General features: G+C 35.6%; 1 protein-coding gene across 2 annotated transcripts; it reads left to right on the top strand.

The window, feature by feature from the left end:
• Window positions 1-975: 975 nt before the first annotated feature.
• LOC116174811 (organic cation transporter protein-like) lies at window positions 976-11,248 on the top strand. 2 transcript variants are annotated; one of them, XM_031492801.1, is made up of 6 exons: window positions 976-1,012; window positions 5,302-5,356; window positions 5,410-5,925; window positions 5,977-6,235; window positions 10,039-10,441; window positions 10,493-11,248. In XM_031492801.1, exons 3-6 carry the CDS (start codon window positions 5,614-5,616, stop codon window positions 11,136-11,138), a joined length of 1,620 nt encoding a protein of 539 aa, XP_031348661.1. In that variant the 5' UTR covers window positions 976-1,012; window positions 5,302-5,356; window positions 5,410-5,613; the 3' UTR covers window positions 11,139-11,248. The 2 variants fall into 2 exon arrangements, with proteins under 2 accessions (XP_031348661.1, XP_031348662.1); XM_031492802.1 differs by lacking the exon at window positions 976-1,012 and having other exon boundaries at window positions 5,298-5,356.
• Window positions 11,249-12,232: the final 984 nt, after the last annotated feature.

Genomic DNA, 12,232 nt, shown 5'->3' with positions numbered 1-12,232 from the left:
TTTCGGACATGAATTTTTGCGCGTGTATAATGCGCTGGCTTGTGAAAGCAGCCTTGGTTGAAACTGATCCTACGAGGTACCTACCTAAGGAAAGGATTTCCTTCCAAAACGTTCTGACCAAAAAATATTAGCTTCGTGCAGTAAATTTTACATTTTCTCCTTAGGTTAGTAATCTAAATTTTCTCTCTGGTAAGTGTTTTTGTTCTATCATGATTTCAAAACGGCACATGACTTGCATTGGATTCTGGAGGTGGAGAAATCCTTCTGCCATAAACGTTTTTGATTTTTGTAGCAAGTAATTTTTGCAAATCACGAAAATTTCATTGACTTTCATGTTGCAATGCATTAAAAACAACGCTCAAAGTCAACTGCGTTTTGTAACCAAACAGTTACATTTACAGTTACCATGCTGATCCAAACCTCCGGCCTTTATTAAAGAAAATTTAAATGATTTAGGTAAAACCTACGATAATTGAATGTTTGATGAAAACATCATATTACGACAGACGATGCGACAAAAAATGTGATTTCGCGTTTAATTACGACAAGGTTCCCGAAAAATAAGATTATTTATTTATTTAGATTATTGAGATATTCGGAAATCGGTGCCACGGAGAAAGTATGCAATCCGATTTCTTGATCGGAACGTCACTCAATAGAGATTATGTACTTGGATCTTAATTAAGAAATGTTGGTTGGAGAATATTGATATGATATTGTCCTGTTATTGTTTATAAATTTTGTTCAATGAACTGAACACTATTTAAACCTTTTTATCTTGTTTACAATTGTCGAGTAATCCGTTGCATCATAACTACCGGTAGCTAATTATTTACCTTTATAAAAATTAATTATAAACAATTCGTTACCAAGCATAATACGACCGAGGTTAAACGAAGAAAAATTCATCGCGATATCAATATGCGGATAATTACAAAGTCACTTTTTTGCCGACATTGTCACATCAAAGTTCGTCAACTGATACATGCACCGTATCAATTTTGCAGAAAGCGTAAGTTTTTTCTGATTTGACTTTTTTTCACCAAATTCATTAAAGTAAGAATACCAAATTGTAATATTAAAGTAGGGAGCATATAACAAAAAGGGCCAGTGGATGAAGAGGTTTATGTAACATTTTGCAAAAAAGCGATATGTTAATGGATAACGGAGGTTTCAGATAAAAAAGTTATGCACCCAAAACGTTCAACTGCAAAACAGCTAAGGCTTACGTATGGTCAAATTGTTCGCTTTTTTTGTACATCTCATTCAATTGTTGAAATTCAATTATGGTTCTTGATCCAATGGCTTCTTGGAACTAGTAAGGAAATTGTAATAACGATAATATGTATTGATAACATTATATTCGTGGTATCGTAATGTGCATTTCATAATCGTGGTTGCTGAGTAACTCAATCGACGATCTTCACTAACACTATTTTCGAATTGCAATTCATGCAAAAGGTCCTCAAAATCCTCCCGTTAGTAGTGCCATTTCAAACAAATAGGGAACAAACACAATTAGTAGTACCTAGTTTAGTAGTAAGAACTATACCATAACAATGCACCAAACTCCAAACGGGTCAATTATTATGATTCATGTGGTTTTATCGAACCAAATCTTGTGACACTGCGACAAATACAAATCGAAATTTTATTTTTTAAATCTCAAGTTATAACTTGTAACACCAAAACTTATAAATAAAAATTTAAATGTGGGTCTTGACGTTTTAATTTTTCGACTTACTACCCCAAAACTTCGACTCACCTTAATCTATGACTTGAATTTTGGGGCCTCGGGGTTTCGATTCGACGTTTCAATCATTACAAACATATGACCCAAAGTTTCAAAAATAAATTTAAATTTTCGATATTTTGGATCATAACTTCGGTTAAGAAGCAATGATTGAGCCTGTTAAAATTCTACATTGATCAACTGTCAAATGGTAATAATGTGGTAAAGAAATTTATTATAGTACAGACAAAGAATACAGTTACTCTTTGGTACAGAGTAGAGTAAATAATATCTTTAATTTAACGAGTTAAAAGTGGTTCAATTTTTGCAATAGTTCACGTTATAATTCGAAAGTTTAACTACAAATTTCGAAAGTTCCAACTCAAAATGTTTCACGCTTTTTAATGAGATCCTCCAAAACTTCACTTATCGGCCGTTGTGACCTGAACCGCAGTGGCGGATTTAAATTTTTTGCGCCCCTAGGCACACCCCCAAAATAATCTTTTAATTGCAATGAATTTTAAAATAAAAATCAAATTTTAACATGATATTTTTAAAACTAATATGAAAAGAAATACAGTATACCTAAGATTAAGTTTTCACACACGTCAAAACTTGCATTGTCGATTATCGTTCTGACAGTTACAGTTTGTTTAAACCAGGATTTAAACTATCTACCAAACCAATTCCAATTTATTTCATAATTTTAATGAAAGATTTTTGTCATTCGTAACTTATGTTAGGGGACTTATTTTAAAACTTAAAATGTTACCTAAAATAAATATAGTGCAAAAAATACCGCCCTCTAAAGATGCCGCCCCTAGGCACGTGCCTAGTGTGCCTATATGTAAATCCGCCATTGCCTGAACCTTAAACCAAAGCTATAAAAATAAATAGATCTCTTAGTTCTGCTTTAATTCAAACAATAAATAACAAATAGTGGAGATTATTTAGATGGAATTTAATTAGGTCGGTCAGGCAGGTGCAGTAGCTACATAGCTTTTCAAGCTACCTACTGATGTCAAGTAATTTTGGAACTTTTAATTACAATTTAATGCCTTTTCTATGAACATGTGTAATGAAAATGAAAATTTTCCACTCTATTCGCTTTTTTCGTCACCAGGCCCATAACCAGGATGAGCAGAAGTGGCCGGCATTTTTGTAGGTGGGACTTAAAAATCTTGAACACACTGTTATACAAAATAGCTTTAAGTGCACATAAAAATATAACTTCATCCCGCTTTAAAAATTATAATTTTTGTAAAAATAAAAACTTTTGCACAACGATATATCCATTGTGAGTGCTGTAGTTTTTGTAGTACACCGAATGTTTTCTCGTTTCCATTTTGTTGACAGGGCTCACAAGCCATCCTTCAAGTGCGCATAAAAGTATCTCCCCTTCTCCTTTTGAAAATTGTACATTTTTAAAATAAAAACGCACTTTTGCGTAACAATTTGTCTAGAGTGAGTGCTGTAATTTCTGTAGTATATAGAATATTTTGGTTTGCACTCACAGGGTTTTTTTGGCAAAGTGGAAAATGCAGTTGCTTTAGTTGCTTTTCCACTTCCCGAGTTTAAACCCTCCGCGATTGAGTAACTCGAGCAGCTGGTGTGTAGAGACTTTGCATGGTGCGACCTCGTAATAAAGTCGTCCATATAAGTCCCGTTTAACGATTGCAGATGCTTCTGGGAATTGCCTATTTTCGTCTTCTGCGAATTGTTTCAGGGTCCTTACTGCTAGGTATGGTGCGTCGGTGGTGCCATAAGTGACTGTGGTTATTCTGTACGCCTTAATAGGCTTACGAGGAGAGTTGCACCAGAGTATGGTTTGATCTCCTTCTCGTATTTTGATTTGTCTGCCCATTTTCTGAGCGGTCAGTACTACAGCATACTGTCTCCATCTGAGTAGCAACTGGGTTATATCCACTTGTAGTTTTGGACCAGTTAGCATAATTTCGTGCAAGATTTTCCCTAAACTGGAGGTGACTGAGGCATTAAACACTACTCGTAAGTTTGGGGTGCGATTAGTTTATTGCAACTGCTGTAACCTTTGTAGTACCACGAATATATTAGTTTCCTTGTTTCACTTTGTTTACAAGATGAAGATCCATGTCACTCTTTATGTGTACATAAAAGTATAGTCCATCTTCGTTTTAAAAATGAGAATTTTTGTTAATAAAAACTCACTTTTGTGTAACGATTCGTCTATTGTGAGGGATGTGCTTTTGTTTCTTTGTTTGATTTTGTTTTCCATGTTTGATTCTTATTTGTATGTAATATGTTGGGCCAATTTTTGTTTTGGATTTTGTAAAAGAACCATAAACATTATTAGCCATAGTTTTCAAGGGGGCAAAGACCACGTTTTCTAGGTGAGGCTGGACCTCTCCTGGCCAGTCCCTGGCTACAGGCCAAACCGAGCTAAATAAAAAATTTCAAATTTGTTCTGCGCTCAAGTTTCTAGTTATAAGTTACGAATAATTATTACTGATAGAACCAGGTCATCTCTTTTTCTATTAAAAGTGTTAGGGATGAATCTTTTTTTCTTTAAGCCGATTCATAAATTATACACATTGACTATGAATCAATTAACTAAGGCTTGGTAAGCTGTAAGCAATAACGTGTAAATAATAATATGAATATGAATACTTTCTGATAACCAAAAAGTTTCAAGCACAAAAAATTTCAGTTTTGTTCATTTCTTTAGGCAGTTTATGGCATCTAAGCTTGTAAATTTGACTTAACACTCGAGATACAACGGACAGGCAGGTTGATAATGGGAACATTTCTTAAATGCTAATCTTACAAAAAAAGGACGAACAACCGAAATCCGGTGCGATTAAATGACCTAATTAGAACTTCCCACCGTATTTTAGGGATAAACCCGGTCGATTTCGATTGCGACTTCTTAATTAATAGTGTCAGCGCCAGGCATCCTAATTTGGTTTCAAAAAAAGTGTTTGTTCCATTCGTTTTGTGTAAGTACGATTATTTATCCTATGAGGCATAAACGTTTGTCACGCCTATTGAATCAGTTGTTGAATGTTATGGCACCTGCATTATGACTGTGCAATTAGCCAAACATACATGCGGCAACATAATGATATGCAAATTTCAAAGAATTTCTGATCCCATTTCCTCTCGGTCCAGTTCCAAAGTTTACCTTGTGAAATTCTACGTTTCTTTCTATTCGCATTTATCATAACTGGATTTATGGATAATCAACACAAAATTGTATTAAAATTGAGCGAGGAAACCAAATGAAACGTCTCCACTGTATCCAATACTCATAAAAGCTTACTACAGGGGATTGACTCCCAAAGCGCAAAATTCAATCACTGCTTGGATCATATTTCAACTTCATAGACCAAGGCGTTTTTTGAGTTACCGTGCGAATTTACGGACGGTGTAAGTGCGGTTAATTTTGTCCAAATTTGCGATTTCGGATATCTATCTTTTTCACAAAACCGATTTCCTGTCACTACAGCATTGTTAGTTTACTAATGATCAAAGGTTTTATAGACAATGACGATGTACAAACATGCAATGAGTTTAATAATAATCATTTGTAGATCGGCGGAACGCAATTCATCTTTGAAGAAGAGGTTCCAGTATCGGAAGCGGACCGTGAGTTACAAATTTTGTGTTGTATATTGGTTATGGTTTTTTTTTCTTTGTAGGATCGCTTTATAATTTCATAATTAAGGAAATGTATCACCTTTTTTATCACTGTATGTATGCACGTTATTGAATGTGATTCATTTTTTAATATGCGTCAATGTGGTGCAGTACTGCTTGCTGACCCGATCGTACGGTCAGTCTTATACCTGCTCGCTGAAGTGTTGAAATATAATATTTTTCGACAAAGTTAGTTAATTGGTGCGATGGAGGAATTGAGTTTTGTAGACGTGGATATTATGCTGAGACATGTTGGAGATTTCGATAGATTCCAGTATTTATTAATCGGTTTATTTAGTTTAATTAACATTTTGTCAGGATTTCACTATTTTGGGCAAACTTTCATAAGTGTTACGCCGGAATATAAGTGCAAACCATCGCCGTATGACGATGTCAACAAGACGACATATCTGGCATGCTACAAGACGATTCAAGAAGGCGCAACAACGAAAAAGGTGGCTTGTAATTCCGGATGGGACTATAACACTTCTTACGGATACATCAGTATCGTCCAGGAGGTAAAGAAGCTTTTCTGTTATGAATACAATAATAGTTCTTTTAATTGGTAGATGGACTGGGTCTGCAACGATAGCTGGCCACCAGTTGTTGCACATTCGTTCTTCTACGTTGGTGCCGTTTTGGGAAGTTTCGCGCTTGGTATTTTGGCTGATCGCATTGGAAGACTACGCGTTTTGATAATCGCAAATATGATAGTGATTGTAGGCAATATGGCAACTGCCATGTCGACCCATCCAATAGCCTACATCATAAGCAGATTTTTGGCCGGTGCGGCGACTGATACCAACTTTGTGATGATGTATATAATAGGTGAGCATATCGACAACTTTTCCGTAACGCAAAATTAACATTTTCCGTTTTAATCGTCGCAATTTTCCGAATAGTTAAACAAATCTAAACACAAAGTATAACGTTATGGTAAAGATAATGACTATTTCAAGGGTACCTATTTCATGAACAATGTTAAACCTTGAACGTATCTAACATTCATAATTATTCCCTGTCGTCCAGGAATACGCGAATCAATCTCGCTAGGGTAAATATTGGTGTTGGTAAACATTTTACTTTTATACGCATCGCAAATTTAAATAATAATTTAATCAGAAAATTACTTTGGATGTTTCCATTGTTAAGTGAGATTTAACAAAGCCTCAGCCAAACTAAAACTTCGAAAATGCTGGTAGAGAAAAAATGCAAGGTTATATATTATTTATGTAAACTTATTTAATTGCAAAATAAATATCTTTAGAAAATGTCATAAATAAATCTTATGTTTGTAGGAAGCTTGGATGGTATAATAATTCTAAACTAAGAGTGTATTAAGTCAAAACTCTCAATGTTATGCCCTTCCGACCAGAAAAATGTTGGATACACTATTATTAGTATTATTACACAATGTATGTTATTTTAGATTTATTAACAATACGGTACCTACCACACTAGCAAAAAAATCAAATTAGTTAGAGTCATTCATTAGGTAGTTTTTTGTACTTAAGCTCTGAAATGTCACTCGGACTATCATATCTATCCTTATGTCCTGGGGAAAGAAGTTGAAAATGGCTGCATTCCCATCATTTTGGTGGGGTTAGGTTAGCACCCTCAAACCGGCACTCCAATTTGTTACCTCGTCAAAATATTGTGCACATTTTATGCGCTCAATCCCCAAATTTTGTACGCTTTTCGTTTCGGAGAAAAATTTTCCGTTGATGGTCCAATTTAAGGCTTTGTTTTGAAGCATGTATTCTCGGAACAGATGTAATTATTTTGTGAATATTTGTTGCACCTATCCTCAGCTCTTGTGCGTCTTTCCTTAAAAAAAAGTCTTTTGTTTGATTGGGGACGTTGGGGTCATCTTATAGGTCTGCTATTTATGCGGGACTATACTGAAAACTTTGAGCAGACCCTATGTCAAACAACCTATCAAAAACCGTACTACCCCATTAACAATGACTAGTAGTCCCATCGTGGGGTCAGACTGGTACTAAATTATAGTTTTGAAAAAATTTTAAAGGAACGATTCATCGTTTTCTATTACAACTTAATCATCCTCCATAAAAAATAATACCTAATTTCGCTGGTGTCGCTGACAGTAAAGGGAACCTCCCGGTTGATGGTCTCCAATATTTGTATCTCCTCCTATGGGGATAGGACCTACACGACTCACGTATCTCTCAAAGACCCTGTTTTGAAGAGTTCCTCTAGAAAAATTCCAGCGTTGGGAGGTTTGTACCTGAAACATCCCTTCCACTCTTGCATCACGGCATCAGCTAACTCTTGGTTTGTGTAGTTTTTATATGGCCTCGGACCTGCCACACGCATGTAATTTCGCACCATATTTTGGGCGGGGGAGTTTAGTGACTGAACAAATCTCGGTAACTCTAGCCTGATAAAAACAAAAGGTCCCGCGCTCTGCCAAAGATACCCCGTGTGCCAAAGTAGCCCCGTTTTGTACCACCTTCCATAAAAGCATATATGATAGCGCAAAGTTCAAGAATTTTAAGAAGAATCTTGTTGCAAAGCATTGAAATTTGCTTGAAGCATCAGGGAAAAGCTTGTTTTAAAACTAAAAAAATAATAATATTTTGTTAACCTAGTTAAACAAGCCGTTAAAAGGTTACAGTTGTTTTAATTATATATAGTTAAGTAAACAATTGATAACAGCACAATCTGCTTTGTCACGTTGTTTAAATTTAGAAAAAAATTTAAAATGTTTATAAAATACAATTAAAACCGCGTAAATATTCTGTAAGAGATAGGTATACCAATAATAGATTTTACGCCCTCTCAAATGGCGTAGGAATCCTACAAGAAAAATTAAGTTGCCGTTGTTTTTGTAATTGGACGAAACCCATTTTCTTTCTCATGGAACTTAATTACAGAAAAATATCAATACCTACGTGAAAACTTTCCAATTATTATTACCAGTAGAAAAAAGTGTGGACTTCCGGTCTAGGCGGACATCTTGAAAGTATTTTCGTTCAGTCAGAAAATTGTTCTTACTTTTATGTGTAAAACTTGATAAAATTATCTTGAACGGTTTCCGAAAACCGTCTAACTGACGCCCGTTGTGCAAGATCTTGTATTAATAGGACACCGCACCTCTTATTTTCCAGTGATCTCTTACGATTCTGGTAAAATCATGAGAAATCTTTTAATAATAATAATACTAATATATATTTGCCCAACAGATACATAAAAGATCCAATTAGAGGACAAATGGAAAAAAGTTAAAAAGTGTAACTATTTTATCCGAAAAGAGATTTCAACAATATATTCGCGCTGGTTTTCTGTACAAGATGACACATTGATAACAAAACCAAGCGATGTTTGTTGGTTCAATGTACATTTTTGAACAAAATTCTCACGGCAAATAATTTTTTCATTCAAGTGACACATCCTTGAAATCCCCTGAAAGTAGGAAGATTTTTTTTAACTAGCTTTCAAAATATTCCTTTATATTAGATCATTGGAATTATATTTTGTTCCAACAAAAATCTAAAAAAAGAATCAAGAAATTTGCGCTACCACAGTAGATGCTCTTGGTGTCGCGCTGCGACGTTGCCAGAAAACCAACCCTATTTACTTTTTCGGTTTTAAACCTTTCTTTTTCTTGTGAAGTGACAACGAAATTCACGCAAAAACACATTATTATAGGTATTAGTTCTAATACGATCCCATAAATTATACCGTGTCTAAACTAACGCAGGCTCACCGTGTAACTTTTGCCAAATTACAAGCGAAATGAATGAAAATGTGAAAAATTATTTTTATATCACTTCCGGTTGCACTGGATACTTGCGAACTTCCACAAAATACACAATCGAGTGAGAAAAACTGTAATTTAAAATCTGCAGATTTGGATAACAGTAGTGATGAAGATGGACTGTAAACAATGGCACTATCATTCCCTTTTGGAAAGTATGTTAAAATGTTATTCAATTAAATTGGCGATGATTTTCCAGAACCAAATTTTTTCGAAAACGAAGAAACGAAGATTCTGGTGGGTTGGAAAGGACCTAAGCAGCTCTGGAGAAGCTCTACAGGGCTTTTGAACATTCTAAAATCATAGTAAATGCCTGGGAGATTCTTAAGAGCCTTCGCTTGCTGTAGAAAGCGTTTATGAAGTTTTTCTTTTAGTGCTTTCCAAAAATTTCAGAAGAAGAACTCAGAAAGCTCTGAAAAAGCTCTGACTAAACAGTTCTAGAAAGATCATAAAAATCTCTGTAACGGACCTAAAAAGTTCTACCGTAGACCTGAAAAGTGAAACGATTTTAGAAATTTCTCAGAAAGTGATTAGGGAATCATGCAGTTTCCAAAAGGTGAAAGACTTGTAACTTTCCAGATAGATCTGGCAACGCTTTCGGAATAAATATGTAAAGTTACAGTTAAATCTGTAAATTAATAAAAAAAACAACCCCTTCTACACATGTCAGAAAATGTAGATATGACATCAGTTAAGATTGTGTAGGGATAAAGATACTGAAAGTTATTTTTTTGTTGAAAACTTGAAGTTATACTAAAAACTAGTACCTTTTACTTGTTGGATAAATATTGTAAACTTTGTATATTCGATTTTGAGTTATAATGTGTAACGAATTTCACCATGTTCACAGTTATGGAGTATATACGACCGAAAATGCGTACGGCTGGATTGAACTTATGCATCGGGGTATTCTATTGTATTTCCTGCGTGGTCGTTCCATGGTTGGCAGTCGGATTGCGTACATGGAAGTGGTTTCTTGTGGCAATCTCACTTCCACATCTCAGCGTACTCTCCTTCGCCATCCTTGTTCCGGAGAGCGCCCAGTGGCTCCTAAGCAAAGGCAGAACTGACGAGGCAATCGCTTGCTTCGAACGAATCGCTAGGTTCAACAGAAGAACGGTAGACCCAAAGGTACTGGCCGAGTTACGTAAATACGCAAACGAGCATATTAAAACCGTACGAAATGAGAACCTTATAGGTTTAATTAGCACCCCGCGACTTAGAAAGAAGATGCTGATTTTAATGTTTAAATCGTAAGTGTTGGCACAGGTAATTTTTATTTTTAATACTAATTTTTGTTGTAGTATGGTAATGTCGTTGGGATACGACACGATTGCGAGAAATGTGAACGGATTTGGATTCTCACCCTTCACAATATTTTCTATTTGTTCGATCACTATTCTTCCAGCGTGCGTAGTCATTCTCTTTCTTCAAGATCGTTGGGGAAGAAAAGCGTTAGCAAGCGGAGCGTTGTTTATCAGTGGACTATTCTCAGCCATAGGGGGTGTCATACTAGTCATCAATCAATATACCAGCCCAATATTGATAATCGCCATATCGATAATCTGCCGTTTCAGTATTAACGTTGCGTACAACTCAGGGGCACAATATGCGGTGGAACTTATCCCAACAGTGGTGCGCGGTCAAGGAGTATCAGCGATCCACGTAATAGGTTACATTGCGAACTTCTGCAGCCCTTCAATACTATACATGGGCGAGATGTGGAAACCTTCCCCCGATCTCCTTTTGGCAGTTTTACTTATTTTTGGGGCGTTCGCCTGCCTGTTCCTACCCGAAACATTGAATAAGACGTTACCGGTTACTTTGGAAGACGGCGAAAACTTTGGAGAAGACGAACGATTTTACGAGTTTTACTGTTGTGGAGGAAGGGGCGATGACAGTGTAGAAATTTTAAACCCCGGTATTTATAAGATTAAATATATTAACTGACTGTAATACTAATTATTATTATTCGATACATAATACGGACGTAGGTTAATTGTATTATTATAATAGGTATATTGTATTTATTCGACGATATAAGAATTTTAATAAACAAATCAGAGTACACTAACTATTACAGTCCCTAAAACATTCCAAATTAAATGCAAAAAGCTGCAACTTGATATCTGCAAAATTGAGAGGGTAAGTAGTCCAACTTTCTTTAAGAAAATGGGGTAGGTACATGTGCAAAAACTTGTTTATAGAGACAGCTTTCCTCGCCGATCTTACCCAATGGATGTAGCCCACCCCCCTCACTGTTGTTAATTGATTCAAGGACTCAAGCTTTCACTTATAAAAAATCCTAATCTTTGAGCTCCTCTCTAAAATAGACAAGGTATAATCGTTGGGGCGGCTAGGTCCATCCGGACTTTGCCCGTCCCTGTTTTCCTTTACTTATTTTAAATTGGTTTTTGAATTATGAGTAATTTTACGGTTTTCACTTACAGTAATTATACTTTTTGGGCTCCTCCACTAAAAAAAAGACTGTACTTTCACTTGTTTCAAATTAAAATTTACCCAGGCATTACATGATCATTAGGAACTTTTAGTTTATACCACCAGTAATACTAAATTTTGAGCCTCACTACCAGCAAACGGGCCTTTCGTTGGGGCCGCAAAGTAAATTTAGCTGTACCATTAAATTTTTTGCATAAATTTCGAGCTGAATGCAAGTTTTTGCATGCGAGAGCGATTGTCATTTTTCAGGTCCACTCATGAAAGAACAGTAACGTATGATAGCGGGAATCTTTGATTATATTTAAAAGTTTAGAGCTTTTTGTTCATACCTATGTGATGTGAATTTTGAACCTTAGATTATTGTCTAAATCAGGGGCGGACTGGCACGGGGGGCGGGTGGTGATTGCCACCTAGCCTGTAGATCATAATGGCCCGTTGGAAATTTATAAGTATGTGCTGTATTTAGTTTCTTGCACTATTAATAAATTATTAACACGTTTCTCTAATTGGGGTTGATGTTAGGTTGTTAAAAAATTCTGTTAATTGAAGTGTTTTACAATGAATTTATCATTTTTTGTCGTAGT

This window comes from Photinus pyralis, unplaced genomic scaffold (genome assembly GCF_008802855.1).
Source record: "Photinus pyralis isolate 1611_PpyrPB1 unplaced genomic scaffold, Ppyr1.3 Ppyr1.4_LG6, whole genome shotgun sequence".
Classification (NCBI taxonomy): Eukaryota; Metazoa; Arthropoda; class Insecta; order Coleoptera; family Lampyridae; genus Photinus; species Photinus pyralis.
Note: the sequence above shows the minus strand (reverse complement) of the source record. Positions and strands in the feature narration are given on the sequence as shown.